Here is a 24,836-nt window from a genome sequence, read left to right as displayed (position 1 = left end):
AACATCTGTCTCACCATGAAACAACACGTAATAAAGTAATAAACATTACAGAACCCGAAAAAAAGCCCTGTAATCACAACAGATGGAGATCTGGCCGAACATTAGCCAGCCGACACGTCCCCTGATACATCCTCTCAAGAGTCGATCTCATAATCTCAATATCAATAGACTCAGCCGCCCAATGCTTCAATGTACGAAGCGAAACCCGGACGAGTCCAGCCCAGTTGGGCGGCACGCGCATCTGCCAAGTCCCCGCTGTCCGCGAAGCCTCGAGTTGGTATAGCACGACGCCGATGATGTGCAGGGCGCAGGAGAAGCTGGCGCGGATTACGTTCCAGATCCACTCGTGGCGGAACTGGTAATAGTAGTTTGGGATTAGCTGGACGCAGTTGTCGACTGCTTTTTGGGCTAGATCGAACACTTGCAGCCACAGTTGGTTGTCCCTCTTTATGAAGGTTGGCATGGTCTGGAAATGCATTGCTAGGTAGAAGGCTGGCCTGTAGATCCGTTCCAGAGCCATGTGGAACCGGCCCCGAAAGAAGAACATCAGGTCTGGGTTGTCTTTCGGGGATTGGATTCCCGCGATGGAGATTTGATACCTATGTTCGAGTTAGGGTATGGGTGGGTCCTCGGGGAGTCGGGGAGCAGGAGAGTATATACCATGAAGTCACAACATTCTCTGCTGCAGCTGATCTTTTCAAGAGATCGGGGATATCTTTGGTCCAGCCTTTCTCCCCCTGCCGCCACATATCGGCTAGCAGGTCATTAGTGGTTCGGCGGTTACAGATGGATCCGATGTAGAATTTCCACCCCTTTTCTTCTTCGGTGCCGCTTAGTTCAAACCCCGGTTTGACTGAAAAGTCTTGAGAATCATCCTGCCTCTGGTCCAAAGAAGGAGGTGTTTTGCGGGAGAATTTCGGGAATGGATCCGAATAACCTAGGCTTTCAAGCCCGCTGCTCCAGAGAGGGAGTTCACTTTGCATTTCACTGTGGATGGTTAGTATGTGATTATCCAACCACAAGATGAGACCTACTGCTCTGCTTGAATACAGGACCAGTACAGACGAGATTCCAAGTTATGGTAGTTGTCATCAGCAGTCCACTGTTCTCTACACAAAGACCGCAACCGAACCTCTAACCTGCAGGACGCTTGCTGGAAACAGAACCAGGCCTGCAGAGGGCGCATGGCATGTCTGTGGTAGCTACCAGCAAGCAGGAAGCACTGGATGTCAGTCGGGGAGGTGTGCAAAAACCCGAATCTCTGCTTTGCTGCGTGGAAATAGGTTTCAGCCAGATCCATATTGGCGTCTGATATGGGTGGCGGCGGGAGCCGATCAAAGTCAATAGTAATATCCTCGTCCGCCAATGGCACAAACTTAGAGGACGTAGATGAAGCCAGGGCGCACGCTAACAGCTGCAGGGCAATTTAGCTAAGACCTTTACAAGCAAATGGTCAACGTACCACCTGACACGATGGACCGTCCCATCCAAGACCCTGGACGGTGACTTCCTTGGCATACCGCTCGAGCATATCGAGGTCAACTATGGGATTTCTTCGATGACAGATCATAAAGTACTTTTTGCAGAGTCTAGGGATCTCATCGACAAAATGCCCGATCCCTACCTGCCGGGGAGGCGGGATACTTGGTGGCTGACTATCCAACGAGTCAAGCAAGAATGAGCGGATATGTTTCTCCGCTTCAGTTATGACTTTGTTGTAGATGGGCCAGTGGAGCATGTGCTCTCCAGAACTGGCTATGTAGAGAATTCGGGGGTCGTGATCAGGTCCCCGGTCCTCAATACTTGGAGCGGTGGTGCTGCTATGCGGATTGCTCCCCGACAATGATTCTGTCAAGGGACTAGTGTTCTGCATAGCAAGCTCAAAGAAGGATTCTTTGAGTGAGCGGCTCGATGATATGGTGGAGCCGCCCTCCGACTTGATCTCCTCCAGCAGACCGGCGATATGGTTCAGGCGCGAGAGGACCTCCTGGTTCGATGGATTTCCGGAGTCAAAGCCCGTTCTAGAAGCTAAGGTCAATGCCCAATCTATTCATCCACAGTTTCTCCTTCTTACTGGTTCTGCTGTGGTGAGGTTTCGGGGTAGTTGCACTCGACTCCCTGCACAGCACAGTAGCTGCAGGTTGGCCTGACATTGTCGCATCGAGTCTTGCGCAGCCGACAGGTCTGACAGGCTGTCGGGGCTCGTGTACGAATCTCACGCTTCCTAGCGAACTTCGGATCGGCAAATTCCATAGTAGACTCTTACTCTTTCTGGACATACAAGATGCAATTCGGGGAACGTCGGGGAGCCGCCGGGGAGATTGGAAGAAGGGCGAAAGAACAAGTGTGACCCAAGGACATTAGGGCGTACTTAGGGGAGCAATACCTCCGCGAGGGCTGTCCACTGGAACTCGGGTTGGAGACAAAGAAACACGCGGCGGCCGCAAAGCACCGGATTGATCGAGTGCTAACGGTTGTGGCGTAGGCCGGATGAAGTCAAAACTCAGTGCGAACAAAGAACGGTCGTTCGTGATGTGATGGCCAAACCCAGTCAGGTTAACCCCCATGGCTGCCTCAGGGGTTTCACGATGCTGATTGGAGGGCGATTAATTCCTTGGTGACTCCGGACAAGGGTGTGTGTGATGGTACCCAAAGGTTCCCTTTGGGGTTTCTGGGGAGCTTTCCGAAGTCACTCGAGCCCATCAAGCCTCCATTTCTCTTTTCGATCATTTGCAGCGCCTCACTTAGGAAGCTTTTTGCTGTTCCAGAGGGTTGGGAGGGTACTTGAAGTCTCAGGATCCGAGACATTCCGGGGGGTTAGGGTTGTGAGATGCTGTGAACGTTTGTGTAAATGTAAAGGCTTTTGATTTTTGAATATAACCTGGGAGGGAAGAGAAGCTTGTACCTGGGATCGTCTACAGTCGAGTTGGAAATTAGCTTCACGCCTGCACACACCCCAACCTTCTCATCATGGGACCGATGTGACCCTACTGTTGAATTGAGCTTATGTTGAGAGTCTCTCCAGGTCTCAGATGACTATCAAATACAATCCGAACCTCTCTATAGCACGGAACAAGGAAACTATTGTGTCAGGTCGTCATCAAATTCACTAACGCTCATCGCCAGTAGTCTGAGTACATGTACAAGCCGGGGAACAGGGTCCAGACCGGCGCCAAAATGGCAAATTCAAACGCCAAGGTAATGCTGATAGGTTGGATACAGAGTCATAGGTCAACTTCACCGAACCTTCCTCTTAGGCCTCCGTGCCAGAGGGGCATCGCAAAGTTCAGACCAGGTGTCTTCGAATACGGTTTTGCGCGGGCCAATCTGCCCTTCGTAGAAGTTCAACTTGCGCACAACCTCCATGGCACCTGTGCCCAGTCCCACCGTCTTGCCCATGATGATACATTCCGAAACACCCTCGATAAGATCGGTGCGACCAAGACCACCGGCGTCAAAGAGGTGGTCGGCAGTCTTCTCGAATGAAGCAAGCTGAAGCACCGAGTCTCGCATCTTGGCAAGACCGAAACGAGTGATACCCAGGACTTCACCCTTGTAAGTCATGACGTCTGCTAGGAGCTGCATGTGACGAGGATCGATGTCCATGTCCTTCATAACTTCACTGATTTCAGTGATGATAGTGCTTCGAGCTGCCTCGATACCTAGAACCTCCCGAGCTTCCATAACGTTGTTGGTCTTGGTGTGAAGTCCATCTACACCCGTAGTAGTCATACACTCCCTCAAACCGTAACCTTCCACGAGCAGAGTGTTGGTCGTGGATGTCTCGTCCGTTCGAATGATGGCACGGGTAGCGCGTGGGTGACCCAGAATTTGTATATGAGGAAGGATGCGCTTCAGATGCTTGAGGCGCAGGAAGGGATCAACACTCGTAGCTGCGATCTCGGTCTTAGAAAGGCCTGCTTTGCTGGCCGGATCAAGATCCATAAAGATCTTGATCGTGTATCTGGAGCATGAAAACTTAAGATCGCTTGCCTTGAAGCGCTTGTGGGTCTTGATAGTTTCGGCGATCTGGTAAGTCTTGATATCAAGTTGCAGATCGTCAATCGTCTGTTGATTGACATGAACCTTGAGATAGGCATCATCCTTGTTCCAGCATTCCGTGATAGAGTGAATGATGTCTGCGAGGTAGGTCTTTTCAATTCGTCCCTTGACAATGCGAGCGGCTGCGACAGACTCTTTGTTGACCAGGTCGCAAGAAACAACGGGAGTACTGATCTCTCTCGATGCGTTGATAATTTCCTTAATACGAGGAACACCCTGGGTAATACTCATACCGGCGACACCAGCAAAATGGAAAGTTTTCAGCGTCATCTGCGTTCCGGGCTCACCGATAGATTGGGCGCCAACGGCACCAACAGCATGACCGGGTTCGACCTGGGCCTTCTTGTACTTCAATAGACAAGCAGTAATGAAGGCTCTCAGCGTTGTGTTTGTCAGCTTGCCGGTGTGATCCAAAGCTTTACGGCTGCGCTCGTCGGAGGGATCAATATCGCCACCACGAGAGATCAACTTGTCGGCCTTGGTTTGCACGTATTCCTGGATCGAGTCAAGGAAATCACGGGCACTCTCGAATTGATCAATACCATGGTCACTGCGGTCCATGTACGCAAGATCATTGCCTAGCAAGTCCTTGCGCTGTAGCTTCGCACGCTCCTTGCCAAGCATCTCTTCGCACACCTCCATGATCTCAGCCGGCAACAGACTTCGCTCGTCGTTGTTGTAGGTAGTAGACTCGGAGTGAATGAAAGTCCGATCGAAGTAGACAGGCTTAGCCTTACCCTCCATATCCACAGGATCCAGTTTGTCGTCACCGTATTGGAACTGGACAATGGCAGCAGACGAGTTCCGAACGGTGTCATCGTACATTGACGACAAATCTTCCAGAGACTTCATCAGACGACGAGACATGTAACCAGTTTCGGCGGTCTTGACAGCTGTATCGACCAGACCTTCACGACCGGACATGGCGTGGAAAATGAACTCCTGAGGCTCGAGACCAGAGAAGAAACTGTTGCGAACGAAACCCTTCGACGGGGGCTGACGCGCATTCTTCGGGAAATGCGGTAAGGTACGGTCTTGGAAGCCGTCCTGCACACGCTGTCCACCAATAATTTGCTGACCGACAAGAGCAACCATCTGGGAGACGTTGATACTGGAGCCCTTGGAGCCAGATGTAGCCATGATTAGGGGCGAGTTGTACTTGCTGAGCTGCGCAATACACTCGTCACCGGCTTGCTGACGGACCTTACTGAGAATACCAGAAATCTGGTTCTCCATAGTCTGCAGTTCGTCACATCCAGGGTACTTTTCCAGGGTGCCGGCCTTGTACTGGGCAATGACTTCGTCACACTTTGCGTAGGCTGCTTCAACCAGGTCATTTTTCGACTGAACTAGCCTTGCACTGGGATAGACATCTGTGATACCAATCGAGAAACCCATGTTGGTGAACCATCTGGCAGAAAGTTTTGACAAACGATTCATGCCTTCGGCGGCTGCCGGTGGACCGAAATCTCTGAGCATAATGTAGAAAACGTTGTCCTTCTTTCCGGAACCGATCGTAGACTTGTCCATCACACCACACATAACTTCTGAGTTACGGATGACGAGCCAGCCATCATTGGGATCCAAGTCCTTTGGTCGGCCATCCTTGGGCATCTTGAATTCACGACATGCGGCATCAAGGTTGACCATGACGGGATCATCCTTGTTAGGGCGCATAAGAATGTTGAAGACTTGTTTACCAGTCCACAGCATCTGGGGCTTCATAACCGATGGCGGAGGGAGGTCGAATCGCGTTTCGGGGCCAAGCATGTAGAGACAGATCTGGGTGAAAGCGGCACGGTTGAAGAAATTGTCCTTGCTGCTCAACATGTAGGCGGCACTAATGAAATCCTGAATGGCGGAAATGATAGGCTCGCCGTTCTTAGGAGTAGCCAAGTTATTCTTCACACCCATAAGCTCCATCGCCTCTGCTCTCGCTTCTTCCGTCTGCGGCACGTGAAGGTTCATTTCGTCTCCGTCGAAATCTGCGTTGTAAGGATTGCAGACACATTCATTCAGACGGAATGTCCTATGAGGCCGGACTTTGGCAAAGTGAGATAGAATACTGAGCTTGTGAAGGGAAGGCTGTCGATTGAACAGCACGATGTCGCCATCCTCGATATGACGCTCGACCATATCACCCTCTTGCAGTTGGTCGGCCATCCACTGGGTATTACCGAACTTGAGCATCTGCTTGAATCCGTTTCCTTTCTTGACGATCATGTTCGCTCCGGGCCATTTTGAGCTTCCATTTGCCACACGTTGTTGCAGTTTCTCTTTGTTATATCTGGTCACAACTTCAGGATAGGTCATGTTCTTCGCCACTAGCTCTGGAACAGCAACCTCATCGACACGCAAATTAGGATCAGGTGAAATAACAGTTCGGCCAGAGAAATCAACACGCTTTCCGGACAAGTTACCACGGAAACGACCTTGCTTTCCTTTCAATCGTTGAACGAAGCCTCGGATTGGCTTTCCAAGATCGGCTTTATTGAGACCAGGCACATCGCTGTTGATGTAGACAGCGATCTGGAGCTGCATATAGTCCCAGCACTCCATGATGGTTTGAACCGGAGCGCCCTTGAGCAAAGCATTCTTAAGGTTGATGTTGCTCTGCACAATATCACCCAGCTTAGCTGTCAAATCATCTTCCGTAGACGCAGAATCTTGTCCCACTGAAGGTCGAATACAAACGGGAGGAGCTGGAATGAATTGCCAGAGGAACATCTCCGGACGTGCCTCCTTTGGGTTCATACCGATCAACTCACAGTCGGAGTCGGACATTTTCTTGAAAAGCTTCAGCACGCGAAGAGCATTCAGGTCATCCTGTGCCTTTTTAAAATGTTTCTCAACCTCCGCATTCGCGCTTCTTGCCTCGGCGAAAGAGTTGTCGAACACATCCTTGCTAATAGGAGTCTGCTTTTTGACGGACGTGGAGGCGTTGAATGCGCGGAACTTGTCGTGTGTGATCTTTAAGGCGCTTGTTCCAGTCTTCTTCACGACACCGTTGATTGCTCCACAATTTCCACACTCACGAGTTTTCCGGCAACGTTCATTAATTCGCTTCGCAATCTGGTTCCGCCGTAGGTTATCGAGGCCAGGGCGACGCATCTCACGAAGGAAAGCACGGCGCTCGGCCTCGGGGAGTAGGATGTGGGAGCATTCCTTGCAAATTTCTTGCAGAATGCTAATAACGCGCTTGAAATAACCGACGTGGAAAGAAGGAAGGACGAGCCTCACATGGCCGAAATGACCATTACAGTCTTTGAGGTTGTTTCCGCATGTTGCGCAAGCGTCGGTCTTATTCGAGATACCCATACGCTGGTCGAGAGGTCCATGTGCAACCACTGTTCGGGCTTGGTCTAGGTCGAAGAACTTTCGATCGGAAACCTCCACCACGGCTTGGCCGACAATATCATCGTTGGTTCTGCGAACACGAGTCTTCATTAGCGATCGATTCACAACCAACCATTGCGTCAAGCGCTTGTGGAACAACTGCGTACAAGACACCAAACTTCAATTCCTTAATCACTTTAGGAACGCGATCAATGACCTGGGCCTTGCCCAGGTCAACCTGCGCACCCTCTGGAGGCTGCATCGCCGTCGTCAAATGCGGAGCATGGCAGGGTGACTCAAAGAGATGCGATCGGCATGGGCGGGTGTCAGCCGCAAGAACCAAATTGAAGGTTCAAAATGATATCACCGAGTCCCTTGTCCGTAGGTTTCCTAGATATAAGCTACAGAGCTTGATCGAGGACTCTGAGACACGGTGAGCGGAATTGGAGATGAGCAGAGAAAGAAGTTGTTGGCGGGGTCCGACACGAACTTTTTTTCTGCCGGCGAAGCTCTCACCGCTGTCACACTGCATGTATACAACAAGAGTCATAAATGTGCACACGGTGCTATGAAGTATTGGACAGTTTTTATGCGAAAGCCTGAAAGTGAGTGTAACATTTTATATATTGTTTTAGCCCTGCTTTGGCTTTATTTTTTTCACCTCTGTTTTGCCCATTTCGGGTGCCTCTTGTTACTCATCTAGATCATATATAAGGTAGGGGTACGAAAGGACTTATGGCCCCTGTTGTATTGTACATTTCATTTGCTATTTTACATCTTTATTTTACATCTTTATTTGGCGTTTTTTTTTGCCTATTTAGCCAAGAATGCTTGGAATGCCTTATGTTCGATCACCACATTTCCAACGGCCCGCAGCCTCTTGCGGCCTTCTTTTTGCTTCTCAAGCAGCTTGCGGCGCCGACTCACATCACTGGCATGCAGCTTGGCCAAAACGTCCTTACGGTATGGCTTGATGGTCTCACGCGCAATAATCTTCTTGCCAACAGCAGCTTGGATGATGATCTCGAAGAGCTGTCGGTCGACGTGCTCCTTGAACTTGGTAACCCAAATTCTTCCTTGTCGGTTCACCTGGCTCAAATGCATGATTCGTGCTACAGCATCCACGGGCTCTTTGTTGACCAGAAGCTGCAGCTTGACAATGTTACCTGCTCGCCATGCGGATTCTTCGTAGTCCAGACTGGCGTAGCCCTTGGTGCCTCCTTTCAGTTTTCCGAAGAAGTCATCAACCAAGTGCGCTAGAGGCAGTTCATACTTCATGATGACCTGCGTCGTAGTAAAATATTCAATGCTAATTTGCTCGCCTCGGTTGGCTTCGCAAAGCTCAATGACCTTTCCTAGGTATTCTTCCGGGAATGTCAAGGTGACCAAAACATAGGGCTCTTGGACCTCCGCAACCTTGAGCCGGACGCTATCGTCATCGGGGAATTTAGCTGGATTTGTGATAATATCCTCGGCGCCATCTTTCCACACGACCTTAACCGGGACGGAAGGAGGTGTAATGATGATACTGGCGCCGTGCTCTTGCCTGAGACGGTCCTCGAACACGGAGCAATGGAGAGTGCCTAAGAATCCCATGCGGAACCCGGCGCCTAAAGCCTCAGACGACTCTTTTTGCACGGTGATACTTCGGTCATTCAGGATGAGCTGGTTGATGCTGTCTTCCAAGTGCTCGAAATGATCCGCATTCACTGGATATACTGCGACGAAGACCATCGACTTTGGCTCTTCGAAACCCGGCAAAGGCTCTACGAGCTTTTCTGAGCCAACCCTGGTGAAGGTATCGCCGATCTTGGCTTCTTTACTCCGCTTCATGCCTGGGTTGAAGTAGATGTAACCGACCTGGCCTGCACGGAGGACAGTTTGCGCGGTCTCGGTTGGATACATAATGCCAACTTCGCCCACATAGTACTTGAGTCCCGTAACAAATGAGACGAGTTGCTGGCCTGCACGCACCTCGCCGTCGAACACACGGACTAACAAAATCACGCCCTTGTAGGAGTCGTACCAAGAATCCACAAGCAGCATGCGAAGAGGTTTTTGAGTATCGCCAATAGGTCTAAAGAAAGTCAGTAAAAAATCATTTGATCACGTAGGCCCAGTTTGAACTTACGCGGGAATTTTCTCCACGACTGTCGGTAGCACAGCTGGAACATTCAATCCAGTCTTGGCCGAAACCATCACCGCGTTCTCCGTGTCAATCTCAAAAGTGCTCCTCATCTGCTCCAGAGCCCGCTCTGGATCCGAAGATGGCAAGTCAACCTTGTTGAGGATAGGAATCAGCTCGAGGCCTTGCGCAAACGCCAAATAGAAGTTGGCAACCGTTTGCGCCTGGACACCTTGACTGGCATCCACCAAGAGAATGGCACCACCGCAGCTGGCATAACTTCGCGACACCTCTGCACGGAAATCCACATGGCCTGGAGTATCCACCAGATGTAACAAGTAGTCCTCGCCCTTGTAATTATAAATCATCGTACACGTTTGTGCTTTGACTGTGATTCCTCGCTCTCGCTCAACATCGAGTTTGTCCAAAACTTGCTTGTTCATTCCAGCTTTGATAGTGCCCGTCAGCTCGAGGAGTCGGTCGGAGAGTGTGCTTTTGCCATGGTCGACATGGGCGACAATGCAGAAATTGCGATAGCGTTCAATTGGGATCGCGGAGATTCGTTGTTCGAGATTTGTATCCAATTTGATCGGCGTTATTTTTGAGCGTGCAAAACATGTCCTCGACGTAGAGAACAATCGGTTGTATCTTAAGGATGGAAAGCCAATTGGTGGTTGAAGGCTAGCGGCCTGGCATCTCGGCGCTGCGCTCAACCATCGGCCTAACCGCAGACATCCTCGCATTGGGACTTCTGTGGCATAGAAGCAAATGGTAATGCGGTCGAGATAAAGTATTCCGGCGTTTCGGTGCTGGCGAGGTCTCGGGGGTTGCGGAGAAAAAACGGGCGCGGGCGGTGACTGCGATTTATTGCTGCAGTGACTATCGACATAAACAAACCTCTCCCACCTTTCACCTCAAATCTTCCATCTACCAGCCCATCATGCCTGAAGCAAAGGATAAGTCAAAGGTGCACAAGCTGTCCATCAAAGGTTGGTCTCCTGTCGTCCAGCTTTAAATACCGGTCTCACAAGATCATAGGATCGGCGAAGCTTGTGTCCGAATTCGTGAGTATTGATTTCTCGGACAAGAGATCTCAGCTAACAGCTTCAGTTTGAATACTCGATCAATTCGATCCTGTGAGTGATATTTATAAAGATCTCGAGACAATAGCTTATCGCATTGACCGCAGTTTCCAACGAGGTGTCTATCCTCCAGAGGATTTCATGACGTACGTCTTCTCTTCTATTCTCTTTGATAACATAGTCCAGCAAGCTAATCGATAGTAGGATTAAGAAATATGGCCTCAATATGCTCGGTTCGTTTACTGAATCCGTCATGGATAGACCGCAGGCCTAACCTACTCGCAGTGTCCGCCGACGACCAGGTCAAAGCCTACATCAAGAAGATCATGTCGCAATTGAATAAATGGATGCAGGGAGGCAAGATTTCTAAGCTTGTGGTGGTTATTACAAGCAAGGAGACTGGCGAACATGTGGAAAGATGGCAATTCGACGTATGTCCTCCGCGTTTGACTTGCTATCCGACTCAGGCACTGATCATTCTGGTGGTTTAGGTTGAAATCTTTGGCAAGCACTCCAAGAGCAAGAGTGCCCAGAAATCTACTGATAAGGAGAACGCTACACTCGGGTGTGTTGCATACTATCGACAATTGATATTGGTCATTTCGCTAATAATACTTCGCTTCTACCAGAGATGCGGATCCCCAATCCTCCGAGCCTATTGAGAAGAACGAGAAGCAAATCCAAGAGGAAATCCAAGCTATCTTCCGCCAGATTACTGCCTCTGTCACTTTCCTTCCTGTCCTGGATGGCGATTGCACCTTCAATGTCCTCGTCTACGCCGATGCCGACTCAGATGTCCCCGTAGAATGGGGTGACAGTGACGCCAAGGAGATTAAGAATGCCGAGAAGGTCCAATTGCGCAGCTTTAGTACAAACAACCACCGAGTGGGAACTCTGGTTAGCTACCGCTTGTCTGATTGAGTTCTATGTGAGATGTGATGATCAAATACGAAGGGTGCTCCATGGGTTGGCGTTTCAGGAAAGGATCAAGGTATTCAACTTATTACTTGAGAAGTGTTGGAGTTTCCAATAAAGGCTTTCTAGTTTTATGACTTCTATTCTCTCTAATATAGTGGCTTTCAAGAGTTACAATACCCCGGGTGGTGTCTCAACCAGAGGATGAGATGTTATCGAATAGTCTCTAATGTGGTATTAAAGTAACAAAAGAGACAGCTCAAAGCGATAATATTGACAGCGGCAAGTTTCAAACCAGAGGAGTTCCTGCATAAGACCATGGCAAGCTCTCTCTACCCGAGAACCATTCATTGCAATGATTACCACCATCATATCGAATCAAATCCAACACCACATCCTCCAAGCCCAAGTTGGAGAACAATACATTCTCCATCCCAGGGGACCAACCCCGTTTTATTCGCTTGCCGACGAGACCAGTATTGACACCGTAAAGATCTTGTCGCCAGAGCCCAATCCCGTTCATTGCCTCTCCTCGAATCAGTGTTTCGGAGGGAGTCACTTCCTCTGGTGGATTGATTCCAATAACTGCGACGTTCTGCGTATCGGGTCCCTGTCCTGATTCATAGCTGACGGGTACAAGTCCCAAGGCGGGGAAGTGACACTGCATGAATCGTGCACGCTTGAACTCGTGTGTCACGACGGTGACCCGTCGTGGATAGACACCTGTATATTCCCGGAAGCGTATTATAGAGAACAGAACATTCTGATATGAGTCTGTCGCGTGGGTCTCGGCGATGACTCGTAATGGGTCAATTGTCGGAATTTCAGAACTGTCTTGGAAATAGTTGTTGTCTTTGGCTAGATTCTGCTATGCATTAGCCTTCTTGTTTTCGAGTCAACAAGTGGAGAACTGACGAGGTAAGATTGCCCTTCGGTGAGCTCAGTCCTTGGCTTCTTGGTAGGTCCTCTGTTATATGGTTAACTAGGTTCAGATGAAGTGTGATGAGAAGCTATTACCCTGAGAATACGAGAATGCCATTGTGGTCATCTGCTATAAGTCTTAATCCGGCTTTGATATGGTTGATAAACGTGAGCGTTTCCCTACGCTGAAAGGGCTCAATCAACCTAGATACGCAAAGTGAAGTGTGAGATGCCAGTTTTCAATCTCAAGATGTGCAATCCTCACCGTACCATTCTTGTTCAGAACCTCCAAGTTTAGGCCCTCCTGTATAGATTGCATGGCAGCAGACGATTATCAAGTGGCTGCACTCCGTAAGGCTTTCTAGATTTGATGTCATGATATTTTTCCGACAAGATAAATAAAGTCGTTGGTCACATTAAGGTATAAAAGCAGACAGATGAGACGGGGGCGGTAAGACGTTCACAGCTTCCCCGACTTTTCACAGTGGAGCCTAATCCAACTTATACTCCTACTCTCCTCCGGTGAGCCTCTTTCTTCCTATTGTATATTCTCTGCCATTCTCGACTATGCGGGATTAGCCCCCACGCAATGAGAGATTTATCCTGCTCCGTCGTCAAATCCAACCAAGCAAGCAGATCCTGGCGACGTTCTGGTTTCTTGGGTGCTGAACTACTTTCCAAGCTGCCCAAAGGTGTTGCACTGAGTCTTTGTTGTATGAAATCTTTCTCCAAGACCACTTGCACAGTGGTTGGCTTAGTTTCCTCTAGCTCTGGCCAATCCATGTACCTCTCAGGATAGGTAGACACGGTGGCTTTTAGGGTTGAACTGACCCAGCAGCTTCTCGGTTCTGTTTCATCACTGTGGCTCCATTGATTGCGAATGGCTTCCCATATGCGTGAGTCCTCGCAGCCAACTCTGTGGGCAACGAGAACTGTGGTGACAATGATCACCGCTACTGTGACAATCTGTGTATACAAGCCGGCCATGCCGATGCTGACGACATGCACTGCGAAGAAGACCCAGCCGGCCCATTGGCATGCCTCATACCAATACGGGTTTGGCGGCTGAGGGTTGATGGCAAATGCTAGCTTTGGCAGGTACCCCGGGACAACGAGAGTGACGACCTTCGAGTCCTCTGTCACGACAATCACCTTGGCGATTGCGTACGGGTCTTGAGGTTCGATGGGTGGCTCAACATCTTTCTCTTTTCCCTGTTGGTAAAGATCCTTGAATATTGCCATTGATTTCTCATATTCAGCCCGCTTGGCTGGGTATCTTTTGCTTTCTTTCTCAGCTTCTTCTTGGGCTCTTCGGATATTCGCATCGATCCCGGCCTGGTTCTGTGCCACCTGGAAACATCTCAATGCCACCGAGGCTATCATGGATATGACATTGGCAAATCCCCACCAATCCCTCGCCAGAACAGTCAGCGCAATAAGCACACCGTGCACCGGCAACCCGATAAGCAGAAAGCCGACGATGAATGATGTCCATCTGCGCGGCCTCTCTCCGACCTCCCAGGTGACAATACTGCGGACCTGGTTAAATGACTGCGTCTGGAGCCAGCGCGAGAACCAGCCTGCTAGTTCTGTTGTCATGATGCCGACCGAAATGTTGCAGAGAGCGGACCCGGGCTTCTTCACGACGAACCGGTTGCCGGCCACCACGAAGGCCCCCAGTAACGGTAGATAGTCAAGATACAGGCTTGGGACGAGTCGCCCAATGCTGCGATCCATTTCCTCCGCACCGAGGAGCGTGACGAGACCGAGGGCATCGATCTTGAGCCCTGTGCCCTGGGCCCAGGAGCTAAGGCGCTGGTGCCACGAGTACATATCGAATGGTGAGCAACTTCACAAGTTACAGTGGCCACGATTATCTACACCGATCTAGATTTGAGACTATGATAATCATGATCATGGTTATTGTGATGGTTGATCCTTTGTCTACCCACTTCCCGAATCAGCATTTAGCCCGGCACTAGTGGCGTCTTACTGCATACAACCTGCCCTATCAGAGACCACGCTCTGCCATTATTGCAGCTGAATGCTCAAATTGCCAGAACTGACAGGGCCACGGGACGGCTCGTCTACTTTCTTTCCGCTTCTGATGGCTTCACTTTGCCCGTGGATTCCGCATATTCTTATTTTTGCGTTTTCATGACTGCATATCCATTATCATTCGACGCATTGAGCTGCAATTTGAACTATTCCTTGAATTTATCCCCGGTCTATCATGGACCAGGCAATACTCTGCATTTCTCTCGGTTTTTCGTGACCTCAAACCAACGTGGACATGCAGAGACGAAACCGTGGCGTTGGGTCCAAACTCAGATGCGGACCATCTACTTGCGAAATGAGTTGTTGGTTGAATTCACCCGGGCAATGCTTAACTTATGCAGGGGTCATACGTCCTGTCACACTCCCACCTTTATGTGATCTTGATGAGTAACCCGAAGCAGTCGAAAATAAGCAACAAAGAGGCGAAAAAAGAGAGGCCAAAGTACGGCGACAATAATGCATGAAACGGTATAGTCGCTCGATGCATTCGTGGTAGAAACTGACCAATACTTATGGCACTGTGTACACATTTATGACCCCTGTTGTAGTCAACGCACTAACACCCCGATCGATCTCAATTGGACGAAGCTTTGCAAGCATTTGCTGATATGTTCGCAGCTGACGCTCTTTACCCGTCCTGTGAAGATGGTCCACACAATGCGTCAGACGCTAACGCACAAATAGGTAGAGCGCAAACTAACTACCTCGTATAGCCATGCAATGGGGTCGGGCTAGACCCGAATGAGGCGCTGACGGATGATCTGATCCCCCTTCCTTCCCCTGGGGGCTGTAAAATTATGCGTATCTCATTGGTACATTCTGAGCCATAGCGCAGTGGCTACCGACCCCCCTGGGTATCTCCATTAGAAACGAGGGTATCCATTGATAAAAAGGGAAATCTGCTCGGCTTTGAGCCGTGACTTTTGTGGGATCAGCGACTCAGCGCGCCATATCCTTTATCCTCCTTAGCAACTGGTCCTCCCATTGAGACCCGTGTCTTGGTCCCCGAGATGGCTCCTTTCTTTCCATTTTGGCGCAAGAAGCCGAGCGTGGTCGAGATCGAGGAAGCTGAAGAGAATCTCAGGCATCGATACAATGGCCACCAGCATTGGGCCTCTGGGAAACGATTCAAGCGTCCTCTTATCAGCCCGGAAAGCCTACCAGAGCGCAGGCTGGAGCTTGAAGATCCCAAACACAGCTACGGAAAGCAGAGTTATCTCAATCCCAACAGGGAGAACGACCATAAAAAGTACATCGATCTAGACACGTACTACAGCACCAACAAATCATTTCCCCGTCGACTTATCGTGCAGGCGACTCCAGAGATCTACGCAGGGAAGGATAATCACCCGCGTCACTGGGGCCGAAGCCGCATCCATGGCAAGGTGCCTTTTATAATCTCCCTGTCCGAATTCTGCTTGAATCCATTTGGGTTTCGCCGATACGAGGGCACTCCAGATGAAGAAGATGACGGGGATGGGCAGAGGCAGGCCCGAAAGGAGAACAGGATATTAACAATTCTCAAAGGCATTCTGCATTGGATCACGTCGACTGTGCTCACCTTGTCACTGGCATGGATTATTCAACTCATGATCTCTGTTGAAATTGTTACCTCTCCGTGGAATGACGACGGCTCAGCTGAGCCTTACGAGGAATACCAAAATGTTCACTGGCATTGGCCCAAGCATGCGATCAATATGCTCGATCAGTCCCCGGCAAATAATCACCCCCAGTCAAAAGTTGCCAAACTTACGATTCCTCGTAGCTTGGTGGTCAGAGATGAGGCCTCCGGTGCATGGGTATCCAAGAACACCAAGGACCTGCGCGACAAGAAGACGGGTATGCTGCCATTATACATCTTTCTAAGTTTTTCGCGCGCCAATTTCGTCGGCACGGATGAAGTCAAATTGAGAGAGATCCTCTACTCGGTGGCCGAACGCATGCTTGAACACGAGAATGTACACAGAGATCCGCAAACGCCTCCTCTTGAAGCATTCTGGGTAGATGTCGATTGCGTCTCAGGCATCACAGACATACCAGCCGGAGCCAGCGAGTCGCCAAAGACTCAAGATGTCAACTCGATTTGTGATGCGGTACGCCGTGCATATCGAGTATACATAGTCCTACCCAGTGACAGTGTATCTGCCAGACAAACGTGGGGGAGCCGGATATGGACACTGCCGGAAGTCCTTCTTGCTGCAAACAAAACCCGATATTGCTTCACGGAGTCTACTGATATTGATCTGCTCGCGCCGCATGATGTTTCATTGAACGACATGTATGAAAGTTTTTGGAAGCCACCCACAAACGACGAGCAGGTGGAACACGAAGATGCGATAGGTCACCTCATAAGCCACTATAACAATACTATCAAACTTAGCGAGCTTCAACTATTCACCTTTGCAGTCCAGGTTATGACGAAGCTATCCCAGGGTAGGGATGTCGAGGGGTATACAACTAGAGACATGGCCTATGCCGCTATGGGTCTGTTGTCGTATCGGATCACACCTTGCGACGATGATAATACCTTCCAGGCTATTGCACGGCTATCTCTTGTGAATGATAGCAACCAACTCCTCGAGCGTCTCGTTTGTCTATGGCCGAAACCGGAAAAGAACCCGCGACCTTTGCAGACACAGCAAGACTACGCTTCAGCCGGTAGTGAAACGCTTCTTTGCAATATCGCCGATCGGGATCAATACTTGACTCATTTGTGGGATATTCATCCTACCTGTGATGTCGTTGGTATTGGTGACGACTCATACGAACCCACGATCATCATGGACCGTTGCAAGGGTATTCCCATCCGCTGGAAGGATTTCCCAAGGCTGAGATACGCCAAAGAAATCAAAGGTTTCGGAGCAACGGCATCGCAATCAATTGTCTATTTTGGCGCCTGGGCTCTGGCGACCGGCTTCGGTCTCTTCTCGACTGCTATGGCCCTTGCGGTTGCACTGTCTACTGGGGGCAAGACAGGAGAGCAGGCATCTAATACCCAAGCAAATGACGGCTTCACAAAAGCCCAGCTTGAAAACTTGAGGACTGAGATTATACCCAACTATTTGGTGTCAATTGGTATCTTTTTTGCCCTAGCGTGGATCATCTCCTGGTTCGCTCCGTGGGCGGTACGACAGCTTTGCAATCAAGGCACTAAGGGAACATCAAGCCATCTCGTCGGATTCGAAGGCACCATGTCGCTACATCGTCTGGAAAAGGCGATGTACGGAAACTATAACCACCGCCTGTCATACGCAGCCTCGTCGACTGTCTTCTCGAGAACTCTGCACAAATCCAACATCCGAGTTGGCAGGGAACCACTGGATGGGGACCATTGGAAGAAAGAGATGAAACGACTCGGCTTCCCAGACTCGTATCGCCTCTTTACGATCGTTGACACGGGTAGTATGACCGTGTCCGTGATTGCCGCTGAACGACCACCCGTCGTAGCCTTGATCTGTGGCCGGGAAGGTGGCATGCTCCGTGTCCTTCTTTGCAGCTGGCGCTTTGAGCGAAACTGTCTGTACCGCGAGTGTGTTGTGCGTATGCGCAGCTCGCTGGAGGAACAGGCTACTTATAATGATTGGCTGAAGATCAGCTTGGCTAGTCAGGGTGATGTTGCCCGTACTCGTGTCAGTCATCTTCAGTATCTTCGGCAGAAACAAATGGATGAGGAAAAGGCCCGGCTCAACGAGGAGAAGGTTAGGCAGCGGAAGCCTGTTTCTGAAGAAAGTACCTTGAGCACTTTGAAAGGCCCGCCTTCGCCTCGTGTCTCTCATTTTTCGGCTGGTGATCAGGAACGCTTGGATCGTGTAGCAGGACAGTAGGTATCAGTGGTCTCTAAGTCAAGTTCATCTTAATATTTAATGGAACTATATTATACCGCTTGATGTCTTTCTAGATTTCTACAACATCTTTGGTAAAAGTTGTAGGTTCATGCATCTACTCCTTGGTATAGGGTTACAGTGCAACGACACCCTCAGGCACATCAACACCCTCCAGAATAGTCGGATCATTCTGAAACGCCTCACTCTCAACAACCTCCTTCAACACCTTATACACACTTCGTTCAATAACCACCACCTCAGGATCCCCTATATCCGTCGCACTCATAACGCGACAAAGAAACCGAAACGCACACACCAATGCATCCTTACCATACACACGCCCAAGTAAAGCAGGCATATACGTCGGCTGAACAGCAGGCTCGCCCTTAACCCCATCAACATTAAGAGCCCTCTCCAACCTCCCCCGGGTCCCCTCATCCAAAGCATCCCACGCAGCCTCGTACAAAAGCGCCTTGTCGCGCGTAGTAACATTACCCAGACAAAACAACCGCATCAATGCCCGATCCCTGGGATCCCCCTCAAAATCGAATTCCCGAACACCTTCCTCTAAGCAGAGGACAGCCGCTCTCCGAATCAATATCCAGTCATACCCGCTGCGGAGAGTCAACGTCCCAGTAGTGACACCCTCGTATACTTCATAAACATGGCGATATCCCTCGAAAATAGGCTGGATGAGTTTCTTCGCGCATGTCCAATCCATGTGCCCCGCTGCACCGGCTATATCGAGTATCTGCTCCATAAAGCGGATTTGGAAACTGCGTTTGGACCCCTTCATTTCTAGCAAGGCTGTCAGGCAGGCGGGGGCGTTTTCTGCTTGGGCCAGTTGGCCAAAGTTGAAGGTGGCGCCTAGTTGTATTGCTTTGAATATATCTTCTCTATCTTGGGCTGGGAGGGTATCCAGTGAATGGATTAGACCGTGTTTGCAGGCTTGCAGGAGGATGGCATCGTGGTTGAGGGCGGAGATATCTTCCCCTGTATGTGTATGGTAATCAATGGCCAGTTGGGGATCTTTGCCTAGGTCATTGATGATGATGGAATAGATCAGGGTATATAGTGTGTTTGCGTCTGTGATGACCTGCGCGTAGAATTGCCGGATCCAATCGAACGATTCCCTCGTTAATTGTGGCGCTGGGGACTGGGTGCCGATGAAGGTCTCATATTGGTCTGTGTGGATCCAGCGAAGGGCTAGGAATCCTACTAGTGTTCGGTTGACTTCGTCGTAGTTTTCCTTGTATAGGATGTAGGATGGTGATGGGGTGCTTGGTGGGGTCCAGGGTCCGTCTCGGATTGAGTACGCGCGCTTGAGACGGTCGATGTCTTGTGGGAACTCATTGTAGACCAGGTTTATGAGGTCTTCTTCTGAGCGTGCGAAAAGTGAGTCTGGGCGTGCGCAGGCTTCTTTGAGGGATTGGGATACGTCCATGTTGGGGTGTTTACAGTTCCTCGTGCTCGGAACGCCTAGAGATTCAGCCCGTATATGCTGCGCCACAGAGATTGGGTGATTTGGGCCTATCACAGGTTCTAGATATGAGAGTAATGTAGAAATCATTGTGCTTAAGATTGTGATTCTTAGCTTCGAAACAAGTTTAATAATATGCTAATTGTACATGTTTGCCCCTTTGACACATGAACCATAAAAGCCCCAACGGGCAGGAAATGCATCGAGGCAAGTAAAATAACAGAGAAATGCGATTTCGCTCCCAGGACACATGCAACGTGCTTGAAATATGCCCTCCCGACCATGAAACCATGAAACGCACCCATGTGGTAAACGCTAACCAGAAAGTTCTAGTTGTGAAAATGCATATCCATGACCCAGTACGACAAAGGAAAATCAGGTAATAATGCATAGAAGAATGGCAGAAAAGATAGAGATTGCCGCTGCAGAAATCGAAGAACGAGGGTATCAGTCGAAAAGAAATTGTATGACAGGCTCACTAGGCATCGTGGCGGAAAGTACAGTTGTCGCCTTTGCGACACTTTCCCTCGGCCCAGAATTTGCAGGCAACGAGTCCAACCTTGTACTATTTCGGAATTGTTAGCAAGATGTTCATCAAAGTCCAGCTGACAGTGTTCTTACTGGTTTGTCGGTAACCCTGGTCCGCTTCGAGCGGCTCCATTGGGGATCAAAGTCGCCGTCATGCTGTGGGGTCTCGCGACCTCGCTTGCGCTCTGGGTCATCATAGTCATGGCCCTGTGGTTGGAATTGACCGCCGAATTGCGAGAACATGGCGCCCAGGTTGGGTGCCATGGCTGGCTGCGATTGAGCCTGAGGAAATGCAGGTTGCATTTGTTTCATGACATTCATGATCGTATTGAAGTCAATCGTTTGGGGACCAGCGGCGGGGACCTGTGGGACTACCGGCACTTGAGGCTGGAGCTGTTGCTGTTGACGGAACATATTGATTGTCTGCTCCACACCGAGTATCGCGCCAGGCTGGGTTGCTGGGGGAGGAGTTGCTTGCGCCTGTCCAGACACATTCTGAATGATGTTGAGTAAGTTGGAAATATCATAGCCAGGACCAGTGGGGTTAGGTTGCTGTGGCTGTTGTGCGGCCGCAGGCTTGGGGTTGATATATGAGTAGTAGCGTTCCTCTCGGGCCTGCAGTTTGTCAATATTGAAGTGCTGCAAATACCAAGGAAATGCAAACCTTGATGTGATCAGGAGGCTCTCCAAATGACACTTCATCGTGAACAATGTCGTCAGGATCAGGAGTAGGTGGCTCCTTGGCTGATGCAGGCATTTCTGCAGGAGATGTGTAGAAGACCATGAGTGTCGTGGATTCCCGGTGCTCCTGGGCCTCCTTCTCTGGGCTGGTTGGAATCTGTGGACCACCGCGCTTAATGAAACTCTCATTTTTGGGTTCCTCAAAGTCGAAATCGATGGCTGTGATGATTAGACAATAATTGTGGAACGGGTGGAGAGATGACCTACCTGACAGGCCAGTGAATTCTTGGAAGACGGTCTCGCGCATGCCACCAAGATCATCTTCTTCAAGTTCATCCATATCTTTGTGGAGCTTGAGCACACTGCCTTCGCCCTTGATATCTCCCAATCCACGTGCAGATCCATCACCAGGGCCCAATTCTTCGTCGGGGTCGTGGGTGAAGAGTCGGACCTCGGTAAGAGAATCATCGGGTTTCCAGGTCACACGTAGTTTGCGGCGTTCTTCCTTGCGCAGTCTCTTGCTGCGTTCCTCTTCGGTCTCGGGTGGTTGATCTTCGACTGGCTTGGGAGCTGGTGTTTCTTTGGGTTTGTTGAGATCTGCCATCAGATCACCGAAGGAGAATGCAGGTTTTGGTGGCGGCGTCTTCTCTTTGGGGGCAGGACTGTGCAAAGGTCAGTAAGATTATGACTTGAAGATACGTTGATACATACGCTGTTTTGGCAGCGGCAGCAGCGGCAGCCCTCTCTGCATTGGTGGTTCCAGGTCTCTTGGATGCCGAGCTCAGTGTACCAAACAGACTGATTGGCTTAGGCGCCACGATGTTGGCCTTCGGGCGCGCAGGAACAGCCTTTGCTTGAGCTCCCTTGAGTCCATTGCCTACGGGGGCTTTCGACGCGTCTTTGTTTGCGGTCGCCATTCTTTTTGTCCCAACCTGCGGACCTCCGTCTGCCTCGCGTGGTCGTTTCATCCCAACTGGATCAGGCTTTTCAATACTTTTGACAGCATCTTCCTTGGGAAGTTTGTCGTTTTCTTGTTTACGCTTGGTGGAGGCAGTGGCATTGTCCAGAATCTTCTGGGTGAGGTCCTTGACCTGTTGTCCGCCTTTCTTCAAAAATTTGGGCAGTAATTTGGAGAGATTGGTTTTCTGCAGCATGTCTTCTGTCATGGTGGAGAAGCGTGCAAAAAGCTGTAAATGTTAGCAAATGACTAACCCATATGAACTTGAAAGAAGCAGACTTACCGTAAGCAAATTGATTGTCAAGGTACCGGCAAAGTCTGCAGCCTGGAAACGGTCGACCAAGAAGGAGTATAGAGCTGCCACAACCATAGGATGCTCGCCCAGCCTACATAGGATTCACAATTAGTCTGGTCCAATTATACCAATGGTTCAAGTTTGCCAAGCACAGGAAAAGCACAAGCTCTTTTCTAGATAGGTTCCTCGGATCTCACAGATAGTTTCCTATGGCATATCTGGAAGAACTTTCACTCTGGGTCTGCATATTTGCCTAATGTCCATACAGCACATATAAGATCATGCCTTGCCCAGCGAAACAGAGCAACTGCCCTTGGTTCTAGCCATGACGATGCGATTGGGTTTAATCCCCAGAAGAGAAATTATACGGAGCGATGCTCAAAGGCGGCTTCAAGCCTATATAGGCACAACCAGGGGGGTACAAGAGAAGTGCAGGGGGCGGAAAAGGGTCACGTACTTGTCAACAATCACGGGATGACCCATTTCTAACGTTGTCGTCGCAATTTTATCCATTGTCCGACGCTGAGAGACTACCTGTTCTTTCACTTTGGCGGCTTTGTTATTGTCACCTTGGTTCTCAGCCAGCTTCATCGCCTGGACTTGTTCTTTCCATGCATCTCGAAGCGTCTTGACAACATCCTTGTAGGCTACCAGCGCATTTTTCACCTTCTCGGGGCCGGGCCACTTGTTGCGTGGTGACCACACTGCTTGCAGTGTATCATACTGAGCTGCAGCCTCGGGTTCTGTCGGCCGAATGGGGGGTAAGGGGGAGGGCTCATCTGGAGCTTCAATTTCAAGGTCCGATTCATCGGAACTTTCACTTTCTGACTTTGATTGAGCTTTCTTTGGACTTTTCGTCTTTGGTTGCAATTTTTTGGCAGGCCCCTTCTTCGTAATGACGACGTCTGGCACTGGCAGGCCTAAAACGAGTTAGCAAATGATTGGAGGGTGTCTCAACGGTCTGCACATACCTCCGGACGACATGTTTGGATGAGGAGCCGATCCAACCTGTGGTTGGATTGCAAGACCGTGCTGATAATAATCAAACTGCCGGTCCCTGTGAAACGATCAGTCATCTTCCTCATAAACTACGATGGATGCGTGAACTTACTGCTCGTTTGGTTGTCTCTGGAAGTGCGAGGGGAGACCATAAACAAGACCATTTGCCAATGTAGGCTGCTGACCAGATGCTTGGGCAGGGTTCAGAAATTGTGGGTTGATGGTGACATTGGGATCTGATTCAGAGTATTCATTGGTGAGGTCAATCGTATTGGACTGCTGCACGTTAGATTTACGGTCACACAAGGCAACGACGTGACGTACCATCATCTCTGGGGTGAAGTCTTGGGGTAATGTGTATTGTTGTGGCTGCAATCGCTGCCGGGAAGGTGCCTCCGGAAAGGTGTCTTGGATGGGGATCTGTTGGTGTGGGGGAAAGTAGCCCGGCTGGAAGGAGTATGACGGGAAGGCCGATGACTCGGAAGCATTCAGAGGACGAGAGTCGAAATGCATCTGCCCTGGGTACTGGGTAGCTTGCGGTTGTTCAAACTGCGGGTGGGCTCCGTAGCTTCGTTGCGACTGCTGAAGAGGAGTCTCCGCCTGCCAAGACTGATGCATTGAGGAGTAGATGCCGTGATTTTGTTCGGGTCGAGGAGCAAGCTCTCTCTGATCTTGAAATACGGGATGGTCCCAGCCTATTCCTAGGGCGGTTTGTGATGCAGAATCATGTTGGGCTTGAGTGTGTTGTTGGAGTTGCTGATCAGGGGTCGGATAGATGGCATCGAGGGTATCCCAGTAATCAGCAGGTAGTGTGTCTTGGTCATTGCCCTGAGGCAACCCCTGCAGATGGGCGGATTGCTCCATGATAGTAAGTACTCCAAAGCTTAAGCTAACTATGAAGAATCACGTAATCACGTGCAGACCCCAGCTTTCGTGTTCACCGCCTATTTTCACCGCCTTTGTAAATGGGAAGAAAAGAAGTGGGGCGGATGCCGGAGGAAGCTTTCTCCCGAGGGAAGTTATTGAGGGGGGAAGCTGTCTGAAGAATTGAAGAATTAGACGCGGCAATTCACTTGATACGCCTAGAATCTTCAGAATTGAGTACTGTCGTACCTTAGAAAGAAAACAGAATGCTTTCAATTTATGGTGCCTCAGGCATCAATTTTATTCCCCAGTACTGCGAGTCACGTCTTTGTCGTCCTTGGCCTTGCAGCTTATTGACTCCGCAGTTGCGAATACAAGTCTAGTAAGACGGTCCACAGGATCTCAGGATCTTCAAGAGCCTCTTCTGCCTTGTGTCCTTGACTTGGTATCCTTTCCAGGCACTTTGTGCTCTCCCTGCAGAAGCTCTCCTCCTTTCTGCTATGTTTTGTCTCTGGAAAGACTGAGTATCAGAGAAGAGAAAGGCTCTCATACGAAGGGCCACTCTAGATAGCCATTCGCTTTACGAAGAAAAAGAAGGGAATGGGGGAGATGTTGATGGTTAGAACAGGTGTGAAGCGAAAGGGAGAAAAGCTGTCGTCAGGGCGGTTAGCAGTAACTTACAGTACCGTAATGGATTGTCCGACCACT

General features: G+C 50.0%; 8 protein-coding genes across 8 annotated transcripts; 2 read left to right on the top strand and 6 right to left on the bottom strand.

Moving 5' to 3' along the window:
- Positions 1-73: 73 nt before the first annotated feature.
- PENARI_c016G10072 (Zn(II)2Cys6 transcription factor) lies at positions 74-2,253 on the bottom strand (the record flags this gene model as incomplete). Its single annotated transcript, XM_022634157.1, has 5 exons — positions 74-599; positions 661-987; positions 1,035-1,414; positions 1,463-2,021; positions 2,075-2,253. 5 exons carry the CDS (start codon positions 2,251-2,253, stop codon positions 74-76), a joined length of 1,971 nt encoding a protein of 656 aa, XP_022485986.1.
- Positions 2,254-3,237: 984 nt separating this feature from the next.
- On the bottom strand, positions 3,238-7,660 carry PENARI_c016G08046 (DNA-directed RNA polymerase III core subunit RPO31; the record flags this gene model as incomplete). Its single annotated transcript, XM_022634117.1, has 2 exons — positions 3,238-7,489; positions 7,566-7,660. The coding sequence occupies 2 exons, from the start codon at positions 7,658-7,660 to the stop codon at positions 3,238-3,240; spliced, it is 4,347 nt and encodes a 1,448-aa protein (XP_022485984.1).
- Positions 7,661-8,211: 551 nt separating this feature from the next.
- On the bottom strand, positions 8,212-9,891 carry PENARI_c016G11596 (GTPase GUF1; the record flags this gene model as incomplete). Its single annotated transcript, XM_022634194.1, has 2 exons — positions 8,212-9,475; positions 9,530-9,891. The coding sequence occupies 2 exons, from the start codon at positions 9,889-9,891 to the stop codon at positions 8,212-8,214; spliced, it is 1,626 nt and encodes a 541-aa protein (XP_022486035.1).
- Positions 9,892-10,463: 572 nt separating this feature from the next.
- Positions 10,464-11,526, top strand: PENARI_c016G05190 (spindle checkpoint protein MAD2; the record flags this gene model as incomplete). Its single annotated transcript, XM_022634051.1, has 8 exons — positions 10,464-10,512; positions 10,562-10,587; positions 10,634-10,659; positions 10,713-10,751; positions 10,810-10,838; positions 10,891-11,036; positions 11,097-11,170; positions 11,235-11,526. 8 exons carry the CDS (start codon positions 10,464-10,466, stop codon positions 11,524-11,526), a joined length of 681 nt encoding a protein of 226 aa, XP_022485938.1.
- Positions 11,527-11,809: 283 nt separating this feature from the next.
- PENARI_c016G06328 (DUF218 domain protein) lies at positions 11,810-14,274 on the bottom strand (the record flags this gene model as incomplete). Its single annotated transcript, XM_022634077.1, has 3 exons — positions 11,810-12,385; positions 12,436-12,487; positions 13,028-14,274. The coding sequence occupies 3 exons, from the start codon at positions 14,272-14,274 to the stop codon at positions 11,810-11,812; spliced, it is 1,875 nt and encodes a 624-aa protein (XP_022486165.1).
- A 1,235-nt stretch (positions 14,275-15,509) lies between these two features.
- Positions 15,510-18,323, top strand: PENARI_c016G10869 (uncharacterized protein; the record flags this gene model as incomplete). Its single annotated transcript, XM_022634173.1, has 1 exon — positions 15,510-18,323. One exon carries the CDS (start codon positions 15,510-15,512, stop codon positions 18,321-18,323), a length of 2,814 nt encoding a protein of 937 aa, XP_022485993.1.
- A 133-nt stretch (positions 18,324-18,456) lies between these two features.
- On the bottom strand, positions 18,457-19,767 carry PENARI_c016G01099 (uncharacterized protein; the record flags this gene model as incomplete). The annotated part of the gene is made up of 1 exon (XM_022633957.1): positions 18,457-19,767. The coding sequence occupies one exon, from the start codon at positions 19,765-19,767 to the stop codon at positions 18,457-18,459; it is 1,311 nt and encodes a 436-aa protein (XP_022486167.1).
- A 514-nt stretch (positions 19,768-20,281) lies between these two features.
- PENARI_c016G11604 (uncharacterized protein) lies at positions 20,282-24,128 on the bottom strand (the record flags this gene model as incomplete). The annotated part of the gene is made up of 10 exons (XM_022634195.1): positions 20,282-20,368; positions 20,425-20,946; positions 20,996-21,231; positions 21,280-21,674; positions 21,724-22,199; positions 22,254-22,356; positions 22,723-23,185; positions 23,237-23,322; positions 23,377-23,540; positions 23,589-24,128. 10 exons carry the CDS (start codon positions 24,126-24,128, stop codon positions 20,282-20,284), a joined length of 3,072 nt encoding a protein of 1,023 aa, XP_022486145.1.
- Positions 24,129-24,836: the final 708 nt, after the last annotated feature.

The sequence above is a fragment of the Penicillium arizonense genome (assembly GCF_001773325.1).
Source record: "Penicillium arizonense strain CBS 141311 chromosome Unknown PENARI_contig016, whole genome shotgun sequence".
NCBI classification, from domain to species: domain Eukaryota; kingdom Fungi; phylum Ascomycota; class Eurotiomycetes; order Eurotiales; family Aspergillaceae; genus Penicillium; species Penicillium arizonense.
This window is presented reverse-complemented; position numbering and strand designations above follow the sequence as displayed.